The sequence below is a fragment of the Cavia porcellus genome, unplaced genomic scaffold (genome assembly GCF_034190915.1).
Source record: "Cavia porcellus strain 051 isolate PalLab524CR breed Dunkin Hartley unplaced genomic scaffold, mCavPor4.1 scaffold_18, whole genome shotgun sequence".
NCBI classification, from domain to species: Eukaryota; Metazoa; Chordata; class Mammalia; order Rodentia; family Caviidae; genus Cavia; species Cavia porcellus.
Window position 1 is genome coordinate 27,849,094 of NW_026947501.1, and position 18,685 is coordinate 27,867,778.

An 18,685-nucleotide genomic window follows, 5' to 3' on the forward strand; every position below is an offset into this window, starting at 1 on the left:
CCCCAGGCATCTTTTTATATGGGAGGGAATTCGAACCTAAATGAGGGAAGGGCCAGGGGCTGAGCAGCAGAGCAGTGCTGTATCCAGAGCCATTTTTTAAAAAACCTTTATTAAGATAATTAATTGAAATAATTTACAGACTTTATAGTTTAATCACTTGAAGTGCACAGTTCAGCAGTTTTTATATATCATTTTTTAAAATTGTGGTATGTATGTGTGTGTCATAATTGACATATATAATAAAATTTTAAGTGTCCAGGTGAATAGTATCAAACATGTCCATATTGTTACCCAAGTGTCATGATAGGCTGTTCCCAAAACTTCAGCCTTATCCCCAAGTGAGACACTACCCATTAATAGTAACTCCTTATTTCCTCCTTCCCAGCCCCTGATGGCCTCTAATCTCCTTCTGTCTCTGTGACTCTATCCTAGGGACTTCATATTAGTGAAATCATAAAATATTTGTCCTTTGTGTCTGACTTACTTCCCTTAGCTTAATGCTTTCAGGGTTCATCTATCTTTCATGTGTCAGAATTTCATTTCTTTTTATGGCCAAATAATATTGTGTTGTGCATAGATACTGTATTTTTACCTGTTTATCATCTGATAGACACTTGAGTCATTTCTGCCTCTTGTGAATCAATGCACATGACGTGTGTGCAGTTATCTGAGATAGAGTTCTCTTTTGAGTGTACATTGCAAGTATTAGAATTGCTGAATCATACAAGGAGTGATTAAAATATGTGGTAAATGGTTTTTTTTTACTTTTTTTTACACTAAAAGACAGTTGTCATTGGTGCCTGTAAAGTATTCCCCCTTACTTTTATCTCATCATTCTTACCATTCCAGCAGTGCTAGAAGTCTTTTTTTTTTATATGATCAAATATACAGGGAATGCTGCTGCGACGTGACATCCAGCAGAAAACTCATAAATGCTCATAAAACAGAAATGCTCATAAAAACACTGTGGTATGGGTTGGGCATGGTGGTACACACCTGTTACCCCAGCACGCTGGGAGGCAGGCAAATTTAAGCCTAGCCTGGCTTGCTTAGTGACTTACCAAGACCCTGTCTCAAAATTTAAAAAAAAAAGGATGTGTTGTAACTTGGTGCAGTGGCCATAGGTTCAGTCCCCAGGTCTGAGAGGAAAAGGTGCTTACTCATGGGATCCAGTGCTGTGGACTTTTGGCTCTTCCTCAGTCAAAATGACCTTGAGAATTAATGTTTTGAATCCGTTCAGGACATTGCCGCAGCCATGATAGCACAACTAAGGACCATCATGAAAGAGGACTTCTGTAACTGCTTCAGAAAGTGGCAAGAGGGATGGGACAAGTGTATTTAAAGTAAGGGGGAGGATTTCAAAGAGGATTAATGGCAGTGTGTTTTTTACTGTAATAAATTATTTACTTAAATGTCCACCATAGCTTCCAGTCTCACCTCATATGTTAACTGTACATTTAGCTTTCTAAGGAACCACAAACTATCTCCCACAATGCCAGGCCCTTTTCTTTTTTTAAATTAACAACACATAAATATGCCACATTTTCTCTGCAAATATTTTAGGACAGCATAAAATCTCTGCCTGTATTTTGGCTTACAATTTTATCTGTATTTTTTTAACCCCTAAATGTATGTAAGGCACCAAATATCTTAGACTTTAGAGTAGGATGGATATTTTTGTTGTTACTAAAATTTTTGTTTTTTTCACTCCTTAGTTATAATAATCGCTTAGCACATGTGATTGCTGTCACTAGAATGACACCTGTGGAACACTCCCTAAAGACTTTCGCTCCCAGGTCTGTGTAGCAGTGGAGGGTTGTGTCTGCAGCAGATAACAGTGTAGCCCAATGTCCCTGCAGGTGATCCGCAGGCACACGCTGGAGGAGAAGCTACTCTGCCTGGTGCGGCACCGAGCAGGCCACCACTGCCAGAACGCCGTGATCGTCATCCTCATCCTGGCCTGGGAAGGCATCCCCCGCAGCCTGGGAGACACCCTCTACCAAGAACTCACTGATACCCTCCGGAAGTACGGGAACCCCACCAGCCGGAGATGCGGCCTCAATGATGAGTATGTGGTAGGGTTCAGAGGATGGAGGCAGGGGAGGTGGGGCGAAGGGGCCCTGGCAGGGCCCTGGGTGGCAGGTACACAGGTTCTGGGCAGTCCTGGCTAAGTTTTCTCTCCTCTGGGTCATTTGTCTGCAGAGCTGGGACCGGGCTGAGGACTGTTTCCCCTCAGACCCTGACCTGGGTCCAGAGAAAGCCGGTTGACTTGGCCTAGCTTCACTGTTAAATACAGACACCCTAATACTGTTGTTAACAAGGGTGGAAAAGGGTTTGTGTATGTGACAGACATAAGGTATTGATCTTTACAAAGCCGACCTTTATTGGTGCTTTTTCCTCTTTTTTGGCTAAAGTGTATTTACTTTCAATGACATTCATCCTTCTCCGTATATAGTTTGGAGAGTTTTGACACGTCTGCCACCACCACAGTGAAGATGCAGAACATTTGCATCACCCCCCAAATTCCCTTATGGCTGTTAGCAGCAGCTCTTTCTCCTACTGCCTGGCAACCACGCCTCATTTCCTGTTCCTGTGGACTTGCCTCTGTGAAAGTGTGACATGGGTGGATGACACAGTGTGCAGCCTTTTGAGCCCAGCTTGTTGCACCAACCATGATGTTTCTGAAGCTGATCTGTGCTGACGTGTGTCAGGCGTGCCTTCCTTTTCTCACTGAGTGGTATTCCACTGTGTGGAGGCATCACATTTGTTTACCCATTCCCCAGTTGAGGAGAGTTTGGGTTGTTTCCAGATTTTATTAAGCATTGAGTTTGAATGTTAGTGTGTGTGCATTTCACGGCCTGCCAGCATCTGAGCTGTAGGAAGCCAACCCTGAGGCTCACATACTGCATTCACTTTTGGAGGGTCTAACTTTAGAGCTGGTCAGGATATTGGAGTTAAGGCAAAATGTGGCCCCCATGAGGCTTTTATTGATTCGTCCTTCTGTCTTAACTCACATGCTTCCCCCAATGGCAGACTCTGGTTAGACATTACAGCTCAGGACTGTCACAGAGTTGGCTTCTGGGAGCTAACTTTGTGCTCCAGGAAATTTGAGGAAGGAAGGGGCAGGGAAGGATGAGCCTCAGTCACTGGGAAGTTTCTGGTTGCCAGGCTTCAGCAAGGCCTCCCCTCGGGGGCAGAAGAAGATTCCAGAACACAGATAATGCATGTATATGCACAACCCATCTTTGTATATTTCAGCCGGACCTGCGCTTGCCAAGGCAAAGATCCTAACACCTGTGGTGCCTCCTTCTCCTTTGGCTGTTCCTGGAGCATGTACTTCAACGGCTGCAAATATGCTCGGAGCAAGACACCTCGCAAGTTCCGCCTCGCAGGAGACAATCCCAAGGAGGTGAGCAGAGCTGTGCAGGAGCACAAAGACCGACCCTCTCTACCTTTCCCACCTGAGGGCATTAAGTCACATGGGGGTAGGATGGGCAGCCACAATACAGGTGTGTAGAAAATGTAACCTGCTTGCGTTTGGTGTTTTAAATGACCTTCTCTTGCTGTGAAACAAGCTGTGTGCAGGGCAGGCAGCCTGAAAGTTAGACTTCCCAGGTACAGGTGCCTCCGACTCTTGAAATTAAGTAAGTTGCTTTAAAGTAAATATTTAAAATACATATTCAGATTCCTCATCCGAATTTGATCCTCTCAAAGGGTCATTTCTTCTTCCCAGTTACATGTCTTTGGGTGGCAGAGGAACAGGGGCTTCAGTGTGTGAGCCCCTCTGAGCCTTTGCTGGACTTCCGAGGCATCCCTTGTCCTGCCTGGCTGCTGACAGACACTCTGGGTAGTTGTCCAGGCCCCACTGCCTCCATACTGGGGACTTTGTTCTTGGACTCTGGGTTGGCATTCTCACAATACAGCTCCTCTCTGCAGTCTCCTCACCAGGGCCCCACCCACAGGGCCTCTCCCTCATCTCATGGACCACAGGACAGGGTCCTTGTGTCTCTATTGCTGGTCCTACTGAGGATGTGGAAGCCATGACTATCAGCTCAAATTGCTTCATTTTGCCATTTCTTCTGTGACCCATGCCTTAACAGCCTTATCAAGAGAAAGAGATAAGTCTCCACTCAGAATTCCAAAAGCAAAGATGGCTCAGGCCCTCTGACCCTTTGGACTCACATCATTTCATCTCCAGACTCTCCCCTCTTGCCTGAGCTCCTGAGGAGTGGCACATACTGGGTCTTATTGCTGGCTCCCATTGCTAAGATCTAAACAGCATCTTGATCCCATCTGAACCTTCCAGCTCTCAAGCACTGAGTGCTAGAAGACCTTCCTTGTGTCCCATATGACAGGCAGTCACTGGGCACCTCTTCTCTGCACCATAGCCGCTATAAAAATGTATGCTCTCACCTCCAAACTTTCCTCTCCATAGACAAAAGAAAGCATTTTCAACTCTTTTATTCCCCATCCCAAACTTAGCTTTTAGATTATATTGTGAGCTTAAAATAGCTCCCTTAAAGTGATACTGGACTTTTATTTAAGGTGGAATCTACTATTCTCTAAAGCAATAAATGCATTTGTTACTGCATTGTTATTGGTGAACATGCTCAGTACTATGGTGACCACCTCACAGAGTTCTGTTAACTTCAGGACTTAGCATTGATCTGGGCACTGCTCCCTCAGTTCATAGGGACGCCAGTGTCTTGAGTAAGGCCCTATGGCCAGCTGATGTGGAAGCCAGGCTTCAGTGCCAAACCTGCCCATATCTCCAGACTCATCCTCATCTCTGCTCTGCTGGCTTGAGGTCCACTGTGCTGCACAGCCAGGAAGGTGGCTAGGCCCTGGCCACTCCACTAAAGAGACAGCTGAGCCACTGCTCTTAATTTCCATTTCTAATCCTGTATTCTTGGTTTTTTTCCTCTCCCCACTTCTGCCTGCTTAATTCTTCGTGAACTCTTGCCTGTGTTCAAAGCCTTCCAGCAAGCCCTGCTTGCTACTGTGTAAGGCCGGAGAGAAACTGTATCTGTCTGACTCTCCTAATCGTAACTGGGTGGTTCTGCCTTGTCTAAAGTGGTGCCATCCAGTGGAACTTTTTCTGATGATGGAAATGTTCTCTGCTGTCCAGTCAAGGAGAAACATGAAGCTACTGAGCACTCAAAATGTGGTGGGAAGGGCCAGGGATTTAGTTCAGTGGCATAAGTGTCTGCCTGGCAAGCACAAGGTCGTGACTTCAATCCTGGTACCAAAAAAATAAATAAATAAATAAACAAACAAAAAAAATGTGATGGGGATCGCTGAAGGACTGAAGCTATAATTTTATTTAAGATTATTTTACATTTCATTAGCCACATGTGGTTTGTAAACAATACATTAATTAGGTGATACGGGTATGGTGGCTACTGTGCTTTGGAGCTATTTGAATACCTGGCTTGTGACAGGCTCTGGATCCCACCAGCCGTGGGATTTCTGGTACAGAATCCTGTGGTTTGGTAGGAATACTTGTACAGGAGTAGCCCAGCTGAGTAAACTGCACACTGGAAGTGAACCACCATGTAGACCATCCCAGGGCATCAATGAGTGGAAAGTCAAGTGCCATGGGGGTTTTACAGTGTTCCCTCTGTCGTGCCCGTTTTGTCAATTTTTAAATTTTTTATATCATTTTATTATGGTACTAGATATTGAACCCAGGGCCTCAGTGGTTTAGGCAGGTACTCCCCCTAAGCTAACGCTCTATAGTCTATGCCGTGTCCACTTTAAAAATGGGAACTGAGGGCTGGGGATTTAGCTCAGCGGCATAAGCACCTGCCTTGCAAGCAGGCAGTCCTGGGTTCAATCCCCGGTACTGATAAAAAGGAAAAAGACAAAAAAAATAAATAAATAAAAATAAAAATGGGAACTGAAAGCAAAAGATGAGGGTCTGAGGCTTACAGGAAAAGTCACTGCACACTGGCTGCTGAGTTACCGCTCCAGTTAGGCCCAGGATGCACGAACAGCTTCCAGCTTGGAGGGCAGACCCCTGTGTACCAGCCGCTCATGGTTTTCATGCCTGCCATATGAACTCTGGATGTGTGACGACTGTTCTTCTCTCTGTAGGAAGAGGTGCTCCGGAAGAGTTTCCAGGACCTGGCCACTGAAGTTGCTCCCCTGTACAAGCGGCTGGCCCCCCAGGCTTATCAGAACCAGGTATTAGACCTGGGCCTTTTCCTACCCACATGGCATCCATTCCTCTGCCCAGAGGGGAGGTTAAGGTTCCCTCAAGTTGGGATATGGGAATGTGGGCCTCTTTGAACTCTTACAGAAGGAGCCCAGTTCACATGTTAAGCAAAGATGTGGTTCTTTGATATTCTTTTTTATGCCACTCCCTACATTGTGTCTCCAAAGCCCCTGGTCTACAGCTCCTCTGCCTACAATCATCCACCCCGTCTGGTCTGGTTTCTAGTGCTGAAACAGGAGCTCCTTCCATAGTCTTGCATCTTCCAGATGAGGCTGGAGTTAACTGAGGTAACCCCAAAGGAGACAATTCCCATAGGGCCTGAAACTAATTGTTTTGGGCCAGGTGTGATAGCACACACCTGTAATCTCAGCTCTCTGGAGACCGAGGTAGGAGGACTATGGCCAGATAAAGGCCATCCTGGCCTACACAGTGAGTTCAAGGCCAGCTTGAGCTACATAGTGAGACCCTGTCTCAGAAAAAAGAAAAAGAAAAAAGAACTGTTTTGGAGCTGAGGACTTAGTCAGAAAACTTCCCTCCCTAGTATAAATTCAAGGTTCCTCCGATACAGAGTCAGGGCCATTCACCTCAGGTCCCATAAGCAGCTCTCCTGGACCATTCACAGGTGACCAATGAGGAAATAGCGATTGACTGCCGCCTGGGGCTAAAGGAAGGGAGGCCTTTCTCGGGAGTCACAGCATGCATGGACTTCTGCGCTCACGCCCACAAGGACCAGCATAACCTCTATAACGGGTGCACTGTGGTAAGGAAACTTGTGTCCTGCCCCAACCCCAGCTGCATGGTTACCCTGAGAGAGAGCCTAGCTGTTCTGTGCAGAAAGTGAGCTCAGGATATGGAGGGACCTGGAAACAGGATTTTCAGAACTACTTGCTCCTGCCATCTCCTCAGAGAAGCCCTCACTGGGATGAGTGAACAGTGCTGGGCATGGGTGCTGTGTCTTAGGTAGATGCTGCATAGGGGTCTGAAGTCCCCAGTTATCTGTATAGTTCCGGGTTTCGGAACACTTGCATTTAAATCTAAACCTTAGTTCATTTACAGAATAAATTTGCATTGAGCGTCAGCTCTGGTTTCCAGCACTGGCTAGGGCCTGGGGAATAAAATGGACTAAGTCCTCACCCAAGTGTGTGATGCATTGTGTAGCAATGAAGAACGTAAGAGAGAAAAAATGAAGTAAGCAAGGGATAAAGTGATAAGAGATGCTTAAACAGCCAAGTATGTTGGTGCCATTAACCTTGGAGTAGAATAATAGGGAGAGACCAGAGAAAATCCAGCATCCTTTTTGGAGATGCGTGTCAGATGTACAGGTGAAATATGGAGCAGGCAGGGCAGAGGGAGGCTTTGGAGAGCACGGTACAGCTGAGAGGCGGGTAGCTCCCCAGGGGAGAGAGTGTGGACAGAGCAGACAGAGGCTTGGGCTCAGAGGGGTGCAGCCAGTGTTTACTCTGCTTTTCAACCAGGTCCTATGTGAGGAGCTCCTGGGAGCTGTGGAAGGTGCAGAGGCTTCTAGACTGGTTGTAGCTCTTAACCATGTGAGAAATGATAGTCCCGTTTCAGAATTTCACATCTCCACCCCATCTTCTGACCCTGTGTGCCAGTTGCTGTCTCCCCTTAGCATCAGGATGCTTAGCTGAAACAGGAAGGACAGGCTTTTTGGGGTTCAGGGAGAGGTACAGGAGAGAGCACTGGAGATAGGCAAGCAGAGCTTCTAGAATTCAGGTGAACCAAAAGACTATTTTTTTCAAACTTAAAAGTATTTTCCCTAATAATCACCATCACTGTAAGACTTTTAAATAATATAAAAAAGATTTGCCTGAAATCTTGTAGAGATGACAGCTGTTAGCATTTGATGACTATTCAGGTGTGTGTGTGTGTGTGTGTGTGTGTGTGTGTGTACACAGCTATATAAAACTTTACACCAGTGAGGTCATGTTGTGTCTTCAGGCTGTTCCTCCAGCTGAGGTCTGGAGAGCTCTGTGCCCTGGGGAGAAACAGCCTGTGTGGAGCATGACCTAAAGTAGGAAGTCAAAATGCAAGGATTCATAAAGTTGCTACCATGAAAATGAAGTCTCTTTTCAATAAATAAAGCACCACAATGAAAATGTAAAGGCCAGCCATGTGTGGTGGTGCACACCTGTAATCCCAGCACTAGGGAGGCTGAGGCAGGTTTGGTGCCAGCCTGGACTATATAGTGAGTTCAAAGCCAGCCTGAATAAAACAAAAGCAAGACCCTGTCTCAAAAAAAAAAAAAAAAAAAAAAAAAAGCAAAAGGCGTAAAGCTCATAAAAGGCAGAAGAGTTGTGTTTAAATATATCCAGGATTTGTTTTAATCAGGTGTCTTCAGATACAGAAATGACTGTGATCAAAGAAGAAGTTTGTGTTCACATTACATGCCATGCAGGGGCCATACGGAGATAACTAGGGATCACCAGGAGGCACAGAGAGCCAGGGAAATGGGGGCTGGAGCCTTTACTGTGTTCTACAGGAAGCAATGAGCAGGGCAGGGTAGGTACACTGAAAAAGTTTAGGACTAAATAGTATAGATAATTTCAGCAGGTTTTGGGGTATGCGAGGTGGTCCCAGATACCTGTAGGCACCTGGCCCAAGGGTGATTTAGGGCATGGAAAATACTGGCTTGCTGTGTGAGTGTGATGAGGAGGTAGCTGGACTTCCATATTGGTTGGTTTGTGTATCAAAGGTGCATTCACAGGGTCATTTGCTATCTCTAGGAGTTGGCTAGTCTAGGAAGGCCTGTCTTTCCAGGAACAAGGCCCAAAAGCCAGAGCATCAAGAATACAGAAAATAAAGTAGAAGAAAGGAAAATTGGGTGGGGTGGGGGGAAGAGCCTCATTGAGAATTATAAACTAAGAATGCAATGCTTAAATTATTGACAAAAATGGAGAAATTAAAACTCGGGTTTTGGTGTGAGTGAAAATCATTTTGGAGAGCACTGGCAGTGCTATATGTGGCAGGCCTGCTTCACAGCATTTATTCCAAGGAATTAGGCATCTTAGAAAATGTAGCTGAACAATTTCGAAAAGTATTGTTTCGGTCAGGAAAAACTGGAAAGAAGTTGAAATGTTTGATAATAAAGGAACTAAGTAACACATTGATAAAGTAGAGTAATACTGTGGAGCTCTTAAAAACTATCAGGGAAGGATATTTAATAACACATAAGAAAGAATGTTAAGAAAAATGAAGTTAATACTTCGTACATAGTGTCCTACTTAATGACCAAAAAATAATTGTGTGCACGTGTATATATAAATGACCTGAATGTTTACAATGACTATTTCTGAGTAGTGATTTTATAGAGATAGTTGTTATTCCCTGGTTGCTTGCCCAAATTTTACACAACCAGAACATAGTTTTCTTAATTTAAAAAAAAAATTATTTTAAGAACAAAAGAAATTGAGTGTTCAAGATGAGGCGGATGGGGGTGGAAGGTCTGAGGCTCAGCCAGGTGATGTGTGGCGGCAGCAAGGTTGGGGGGACGGGCAGTGGGTCTCCTGGCCATGGCGCCCGCCCTCATCAGCTGTGTGACCCTGTGCCGGTCATCCCATCCCCTCAGAGCTGTGTCAGGGACATAGGTAGTAACTGAGCAGACCTGCTTTGAGAGCTGTAGCACATATTCTACACAGTACTGGTGCTGTTATTCTGTGGGCCACAGTGAAGGTGCGTTTTAGACTCTGAGAAGCAGTTGAGGATGGGCGGCTCATGTAGATGGCTGGCAGTGGGACCGCTTGGGGAATGAGGTCACATTTTCAAACTTGGACCCCTGCCTCCTCCCGGTGCTTGGTCCCCAGCCCCATGTCTTCTCTCCCCACTGTGTGAGGCAGGTGTGCACCCTGACCAAGGAAGACAATCGGTGTGTGGGCCAGATTCCCGAGGATGAGCAGCTGCACGTGCTCCCCCTGTACAAGATGGCCAGCACGGATGAGTTTGGCAGTGAGGAGAACCAGAATGCCAAGGTGAGCAGTGGGGCCATCCAGGTGCTCACCGCCTTCCCTCGAGAGGTCCGGCGCCTGCCTGAACCTGCCAAGTCCTGCCGCCAGCGACAGCTGGAAGCCAGGAGGGCAGCAGCGGAGAAGAAGAAGATGATTCAGAAGGAGAAGCTGAGCACCCCTGAAAAGATCAAGCAAGAGGCCCTGGAGCTGGCCGGGATCCCCACAGACCCAGGTGTGTGGAGAGGGTACCACCAGGGCTGGCATGGGCACCCTCCTTCACGGTATCCCCTCACTGAGCCCCACCGCCCACCTTGCTGCATCATGCTGACAGTTCAAGACGGAGTCCTTGGGCCTCTGCTTTCGTGGTATTAAGGTACCTGACAGGAAGCACCAGGAAGGGGAAGTAAGTGCAGGGAGGATGCACTGTCTTCAGGGAGCTGTGCTTGGTGGAGGGGAAGCTTGGGATCTTGAGGAGAACATGGCTCTGGGGCCGGGGCTGGGGCCGGGGCCGAGTTGTCATTTCTCCCGGCCTTGGTGCCTGCAGGCGGTTGTACTTCAGGGGTAACTTCAGCATCAGTAGGGTAATAGGACTGATGTAGAAGGGCCGTGGACTTTGAGCAAGTTGTTTCCTTCCACCTGAAGTGGAGCTGGGGTCTGTACTTAGGGGTGGCCTAGGGGTCAGGGTGGGATCCCACCTTGGGCATGTCCAACATGTCCTGCTTCTCAAGAAAAAGGAAACATCTCGGAATGAGAGCGGTTCCATCCCCAGTCCTCTACCTCAGACCTTGCTAGGCTGTGGGGTGGTTGGTTGGCTGCTTTTTCACCTTGCCTTCTGCTTCCCCAGGCCTGTCCCTGAAAGGTGGATTGTCCCAACAAAGCCTGAAGCCCTCCCTCAAGGTGGAGCCGCAGAACCACTTCAGCTCCTTCAAGTACAGTGGCAACGCAGTGGTGGAGAGCTACTCGGTGCTGGGCAGTTGCCGGCCCTCTGACCCCTACAGCATGAACAGTGTGTACTCCTACCACTCCTACTATGCACAGCCCAGCCTGACCTCCGTCAACGGGTTCCACTCCAAGTACGCTCTTCCGTCGTTTGGCTACTATGGCTTTCCATCCAGCAACCCCGTCTTCCCCTCCCAGTTCCTGGGTCCCGGTGCCTGGGGGCACAGTGGCAGCAGTGGCAGTTTTGAGAAGAAGCCAGACCTCCATGCTCTGCACAACAGCCTGAGCCCGGCCTACAGTGGTGCTGAGTTTGCTGAGCTGCCTGGCCAGGCTGTTCCCACGGACACCCACCACCCCACTCCTCACCACCAGCAGCCTGCTTACCCAGGCCCCAAGGAGTATCTCATTCCCAAGGCCCCCCCGCTCCACCCAGTGTCCAGGGACCCCTCTCCCTTTGCTCAGAGCACCAACTGCTACAATAGATCCATCAAGCAAGAGCCAGTAGACCCACTGGTCCAGACCGAATCTGTACCCAGAGACCCTGGCAAGATAGGCAAAACACCCTTGCCCGAAGCATCTCAGAATGGGGGAACCAGTCATCTATGGGGACAGTACTCAGGAGGCCCAAGCATGTCCCCGAAGAGGACTAACAGTATGGGCGGCAGCTGGGGTGTGTTCCCTTCCGGGGAGAGCCCTGCCGTTGTCCCTGATAAGCTCAGTTCTTTTGGAACCAGCTGCCTAACCCCTTCTCACTTCCCAGATGGCCAGTGGGGTCTGTTTGGCGGTGAGGGGCAGCAGCTGGCTCCCCATCCTGGAGGACGGCTGCGAGGCAAATCATGGAGCCCCTGCAAGTTTGGGAACAGCACCTCAGCCTTGGCTGGGTCCAGCCTGACTGAAAAGCCCTGGGGGGTAGGGGTAGGGGATTTCAGCTCTGCCCTGAAAGGTGGTCCTGGGTTCCAAGACAAGTTGTGGAATCCAGTGAAAGGGGAGGATGGAAGAATTCCCACGCCGGGGGCAAGCCATCTGGACAAGGCCTGGCAGGCCTTCGGGATGCCCCTGGGCTCCAGTGAGAAGCTGTTCGGGGCCCTGAAGTCTGAAGAGAAGCTGTGGGATCCCTTCAGCCTAGAGGAGGGGACGGCTGAGGAGGCCCCCACCAAGGGGGCAGTGAAGGAGGAGAAGGCCAGTGTGGAGGAGGAGGAAGAAGAGCTGTGGTCGGACAGTGAACACAACTTCCTGGACGAGAACATCGGGGGCGTCGCTGTGGCCCCTGCGCACGGCTCCATCCTCATTGAGTGTGCCCGGCGGGAGCTGCATGCCACCACGCCACTCAAGAAGCCCAATCGCTGCCACCCCACCCGCATCTCGCTGGTCTTCTACCAGCACAAGAATCTCAACCAGCCCAACCACGGGCTGGCCCTCTGGGAGGCCAAGATGAAGCAGCTGGCGGAGCGGGCGCGGGCACGGCAGGAGGAGGCCGCGCGGCTAGGCCTGGGCCAGCAGGAGGCCAGGCTCTACGGGAAGAAGCGCAAGTGGGGGGGCGCTATGGTCACCGAGCCCCAGCACAAGGAGAAGAAGGGGATGGTCCCCACCCGGCAGGCGCTGGCCGTGCCCACAGACTCAGCGGTCACCGTGTCCTCTTACGCCTACACGAAGGTCACTGGCCCCTACAGCCGCTGGATCTAGGTGCCAGGGAGCCAGCGTACCTCAGCGTCGGGCCCAGCCCGAGCTGCCTCTGTGGTGCTTTTGCCCTCACACCTGGGGGCGGGTTGGGGGTGCAGAAGTCTTTCTATCTATATATACATATATGGATATGCCTATCATATATATGTATTTATGGTCCAAACCTCAGAACTGACCCGCCTCTCCCTCCCCCCCCCCTCGTCCCCAGCACTTTGAAGAAGAAACTACGGCTGTCGGGTGATTTTTTCCGTGATCTTAATATTTATATCTCCACATTGTTTTATTTTTCCCCTTGTTGGAGGGGCTTTTATTTCCTTTGTTTTTAAAACTCTATCCTTGTATATCACAATAATGGAAAGAAAGTTTATAGTGTCCTTTCACAAAGGAGTAGTTTTAAATTCCATTTAAAATGTGTATTTATTGGATTTTTTAAAAGCGACAATAGTAATGGTAACGGATGGGCAGGAAAGGCCAGCAGTGCTGTTCCCACCGGCAAGCCCAGCCTCTTAGGAACTGATAGGTTCTCTCGGCCATCTGCCCCGGTGAGCCAAGTGCAGCGTGTAGCCCCAGTGTACCCCTCCCTCCCCATGGGCAGGGAGCCCCCAGACCAGCTTCTGTCCTCTGCTGGAGGATGGGAGAAGCTGCAGAAAACCACCTGGGGCCCCTTCTCAGTCAGCAGTTGGGCAGAGGCACGCCAGGCCCAACCCAGGGTACACTGGCATAGATCTCCCCAGAAACCAGGTTGAAAGTAGACAGCTTCAAGCTTGCTAGTCTCCACACTGAATCCTCTGTGTCCGTTATTTATCAAGTCCACAGGATGTCATAGTTCACTAGGCAGCAGCACCTCACGCTGAAGCTGGAGTTGAGAGGCTCCTAGAACCCTCTCCACCACGTTGATAAGGCAATGAATACTGGCCGAAGGAATTTGTCTTAGTGGCAATTTTTTAAAAATCGCCCAGAAGTCTATGCTGATACCGAAAAAGGGCTACTGTATCTCTTAACACAGAAGTTGAACCCAAGCTGTGAAGAGCCTCGCTGGCTCTGTGCGTGGAGCTGTGCAGAGCCTGGTGCTGTAGTGTTGTGCTGGGACTTTGACTCTTGGGCAGGTTGCGTCCTGCGGGAGCTCAGCAAACCAGTGTAACAGCAGTTAACACATCTGTCTTTTTCCTGGATCTCCACCTTGGATAATGGTGCATGCCTCCCCTGGCCCAGCCCCTCCTGCTCTCCGTGGAGGCAGGGCCTACACTTAAAGTGCAAGAGTCAAACGTTTTCAACAGGTTGCTATGATTTTCCTCCCCTATTGGTGCCAGTTCTCCATTGGATCATTCTCTTTTTTTTTTTTCCTCCCTCCCCTTTCCATCCCTTGTATCACACCCATTCTAAAATTCTGGTGCATTCGTTTAGTTCTTTGAGAAGAGAATGTGGTGCTTAATTTTTGTGTCATTGTTGAGAGAGGTTGGGGCAGACAGTTGGAAGCAACACTCATCTACAGCCAGTCAGACTTCTCGGAGTGCTTGTTTTTCCTGTGGTATTGGAGGAAATGATCTCAAGCTACCCGTGTGAACGAACATGTGTGGTGAGTGGGGGCTTCATCCGGACACACAGGGGGTGTGGCTACACAGCATGTGATGGCCAAGCAGATATTTATTAAGCAGTTTTATTTAGATGTGGGTCATCGTAAAGTGAGTTTAACAATCAGATGACAGTACTAAAGGCAAGCTCCTGAGCCTCCAGGTGCCTTGTGTAAGAGCTGAGACCAATCCGCTGAGTGTTTACTGTAACTTTTCGGAAGCACTGGCGGAGAGTCGCTGTAAGATGTCCTGAGCATTTATGTGGTCTGGTTTTAACTGTAAATAGTGAAAAGATTTTTTTAAGCACTTTTGCCTAGATTTAAACAGCAACTTGAAAAAAAAAAGTACGTTTTAACATGTAATTGTGGGAGAAATTGTAAATAGTAGCTGAATATTTAACAAGCTTTGTCTATCCTCCACTTTTACCATAATCTGTAAAGTTGCATTTATTTTACAGGACAAAAATGAAATATTATTGCTTTTGAAATAAATACCCAAGAGCTTATCAGGATTTAGAATTATTCAGAACTCAGATTTATAGGAAAACCTCTGACCTTCAGTCTGACAAGCTAAAGGAAGCAGAGTCTTTAATGAGCATGCTAATTTTCTAGTTTTGAGGAAAAGTTGGGTCCTTTAAATGCTATTTTGCTTATCGCATCAGTACTTTTATGCAGGTCTCATTTGACTCCGTGCTTAGATAGATGCGGGGGTGCCTTGAAAACTTCATTTTAAATGATCTTAAGCAAGAAATACGATATTTTACAAAATGTGGAGAATGTGACCGTCTGTCTGACCCATGGAAGCCCCAGGTTGGCTGTTGGTTTGGAAGGTCCCGAGTGTAACCTAGATGATTCTGACGCTTGGCATGTGTGGATCTCTGATGTTTGTTAACTATGCTCTTCCCCTTGTCACCCTTTGGTAGCAAAGCCATTAGATGAAAGGAGAAACCAATACAAGCTACTAGCATGTGATGTCTGTCCCCCAGCCCACACAGCCTGGGGTCATTAGCTTCAAGGCTGGAACCAGGCTGTTAAGAAGTGAGTCAAGAGGCGGGCTCCGTGGAATGCACCCACGCCCCTCTGAGCAGGGTCCTGAGAATTAGCTGGTGCTGTTGCCATGCTCAAACCCATGCTGATTTTTACACACTACATGTATAACCTACCTCAAATCTCAGTCATTGAAATTAGCATGCTTTAGACATAATATTTAAAAAGTAACTATGCACAGCTCTTTATCCCCCCTTGCTGCTGAAGGCTTCTTTAAAAAAAAATCAAATTTTTATTTTTTACTGGCATTATCATTTTTTAAGTCCTAAAGATGGTTGACAAACATTTTTATCACAAGAAGAAAAATAAAGCCATTGCAACTAAAGAACCTAACAGCATGACCAAGTTTTAAGGATAACATAGCAACAGAAAACGACGGAGTCCTGTAGTCATCGCCCCACTGTGCCCTGTCCACAGATACCAGCCACATGTAGTGCAAATGTTTGGTTCCTTTTTTCCGCTTTGTTTCGTTTCCCCTGCCTGTTGTATGCAAGGGAAGTACTTGCAAAGTTCTGTGCTAAGAGATTGTTTTTTGTTTTTTTAAGTCAAAATCACTTCGCAGCAGGTTCTCACCCAATAACTGGTGCTAGCTCAAGAAACCATCATCTTACCATCAGAAAGCTGGACTAATGGTGTTGCACAGATTTGGGAGGTTTTGTTTGGGGTCTGGTTTTTGCAGGGCCTCGGTTCCCCACACCTGGCTTCCTGGGTGCTGCTTTGCCTTCTCCCTGAGGTGGACACTGGTGTGTACGGAAAGGTTTTCCACCTGCCCCTTCTGATCCTTTCCCTGCCTCTTTTGGAAACAGTCGTTTGCAGAGCAAGGGATTTTTAAAGCACTATAGAAAGGAAAGAAGTCGCAGAGCTTAATTGCTTTGCAGCAGACAGCAGCAGATGAGTGAGAGTGGTTGGCAGTGAGTAGATGGTGACCTGACTTCTCTGAGAGAAACCCAGCCAGACTTTGATCTTGATGTTTAACCACCCCGTGATCCCAACCAAGGCAAAGCTGGTGGAAAACTCTGATATATCCTTGACGTGCCTCAACCAATATCTCTTTCCTTTTGTTACTGAAGTGTGTTTTATGGACTAGGAAGCATTTTTATGAGTTGAAATAGTCTAAATAAAATGGTGCTATGGTGTTTTAATGTGACTGTCCCTGATCCTGTCTCGCTGAGGTGCTATCAACGTTCTGAAACCACAACCAACCAAAAACAAGGTGGGCTCCAGTCTCTCTCAGCTTTTTTTGTTCCTCCTCGTTTGGTGCTGTCTTCTTACACCTCTGTTTACCATGCTATAATCTGCTCTGAGCAGTTTTAGTTTTGTTTTATTGTTCTTCCCTTGGTGGCCAAACAAAGAAAGGCAAGTCAAGAAGGCCCAGGCCCCTTGCTGAGGGGCCTGCCTGGCTTGGCTGGTGCTTTGGTTTCTCGCCTGTCTTCTCAGGCCCAATGGGAAGGCAAAGACACGCGGGGATTTCTCTGAGGAAGGGGATTCGGGTGCTCCTGCCTTGTCTAGCACAGCCTGTGTCTGAGCCCGAGCTGCACATCTTTCTCCTGCGGCCCAGGTGCTGAGCAGATCTGTCCCTGGGAGTCTCAAGGGTGGGCCATGGAGTGGGTGCAGAGGGGTTGGGACCATGGTGGCAAGGGGTTTGTTCTTTGCTCCTCCCAGCCGTGGCCCCAACGTAGCTTCCACTGCTTGTCAGTGGCCCCTCATGTTGAGACTAAAGGCAGGAGCTTTCTTTGTCCCTTGATGTCACTCAGACTGCTTTTAGTTGGTGCTAAATTTCTCCTTGGGTCCACAGAAGTTGATATTTTTAAGAACTCAAAGGAAGCTCCATTTCTGCATCATCCACTGTCACAATTTTTTTTAAAATACCTCAAAAACAGGACATTGTGACAACTTAGATTACACGAGGGTTTGATACCTGCAGGTTCTGTATTCGATGACATACTTGACCTTGAAGAATCTGGGGTCATTTTGGTTTTCATGCTTAGTGAAAATGGCAGACGGCTTAAAGGATGGAATGTGGTTGACTCTGTTTCCTTTTTAAGTTTTGCTTTTGAATAAAATGTGAATTTCCTATGCCCATCTCATTGAGCTTTCTCAGTCACCGTTGCTGTCATTCGCAATGACTCCCTCAAGAGCTAGTCTGTTAGCCAGCTGCATCTGCTGTAGTACATGGCCAACTGCAACATGTCCTGGACCAAACTAACATTTTTGAGGTGCATACCTCAGCCTGGGTTATACAGTCCCACACCTACACATGCATAGCTTTCTCCACAAGTGCGGGCCCGCCTGGCACGCCCAGCGCTTCCTCCCACAGAGCTGCCAGCAAGAGCAAAGCAATAGGCTTCTCCCCTGAGCAGAGACCTCAGGCAGAAACGCCAGGTCTCAAGATGATTTTTGCCTAAGAATCAGCGAGCTATTTGGCCTACTTCCTCATTTGCTTCTATTCTGATATCAGGGATGATTTTTGTAGTGGTATCGTTTGTGCTCTCCTCATTTTGACTAACCTGTCGTTCAGGGGGAACTCATCACTCTTCACATGGGGACTTAAAATATGAATTGGCTCATCTGAACATTCCAAATTTTCTTAGTTCCAATACCTTTTCTGTTTTTCTTTCTTTCTTTTTTTTTTTTTAGGGGAAAAGGGGAGAAAAACAGGAGTGATGTCATTTCTTTTTCATGTATTTAATTAAAGAAACAAGGACTGGTTGTCTTGTGGCATACTAATGCATTAGACTTAATCTAGAACCCCTGTAGCTTTCTGGTGTGTTTTATTTCTTATCTCTTTGAATTCCTGTTTGGTTACTTGGCTTCCAATGGAGGTGAATTTAACAACCATACTTGAATATTCCGTCTTGACTTTGTAAACTGTGGCTACTTGAAATGAAGTTTATTTGGGGTTGATGGATGAATGATAGATTTTTGCAATGTCTCAAGGCAATAGGATGTGTATTAAACTGTAGATATTCTTAGTACAGTAAATTTATGCTGATAATTTTATTTTGTATAATTTTTATCTTTTTGTTAATATTTTTTCTTCTACTTTATTGGTTTGCCTCCTGAGCTACCCCTCCTTACCCCTCCCTTTTCCCCCAGTGTTTCAGTAAATTTAATTTAGGGTGCCTAGAAATTGCAAGTATGTATCCTCTTTTGATTTGTATTTTATTATAATTTACACAAACAACTGGGTTTGTGAACTGTATTACTCCTGGTATCTTTAAAATATTGTGGGTGTTTTAATAAATTTTATATTTATTTTTTGCACTCAAA

At 47.3% G+C, this 18,685-nt stretch overlaps 1 protein-coding gene across 8 annotated transcripts in view; it reads left to right on the forward strand.

The window, feature by feature from the left end:
* Positions 1-18,685, forward strand: part of Tet3 (tet methylcytosine dioxygenase 3) — a 102,053-nt gene extending 83,368 nt beyond the window's left edge. For all 8 annotated transcript variants that reach the window (XM_063229602.1, XM_063229601.1, XM_063229600.1 and 5 more), the window contains 6 exons: positions 1,860-2,068; positions 3,259-3,409; positions 6,097-6,186; positions 6,840-6,977; positions 10,072-10,411; positions 11,024-18,685. In XM_063229602.1, coding sequence (XP_063085672.1) covers positions 1,860-2,068; positions 3,259-3,409; positions 6,097-6,186; positions 6,840-6,977; positions 10,072-10,411; positions 11,024-12,801 — 2,706 coding nt within the window. In that variant the 3' untranslated portion in view covers positions 12,802-18,685. The remainder of the gene's footprint in view (positions 1-1,859; positions 2,069-3,258; positions 3,410-6,096; positions 6,187-6,839; positions 6,978-10,071; positions 10,412-11,023) is intronic.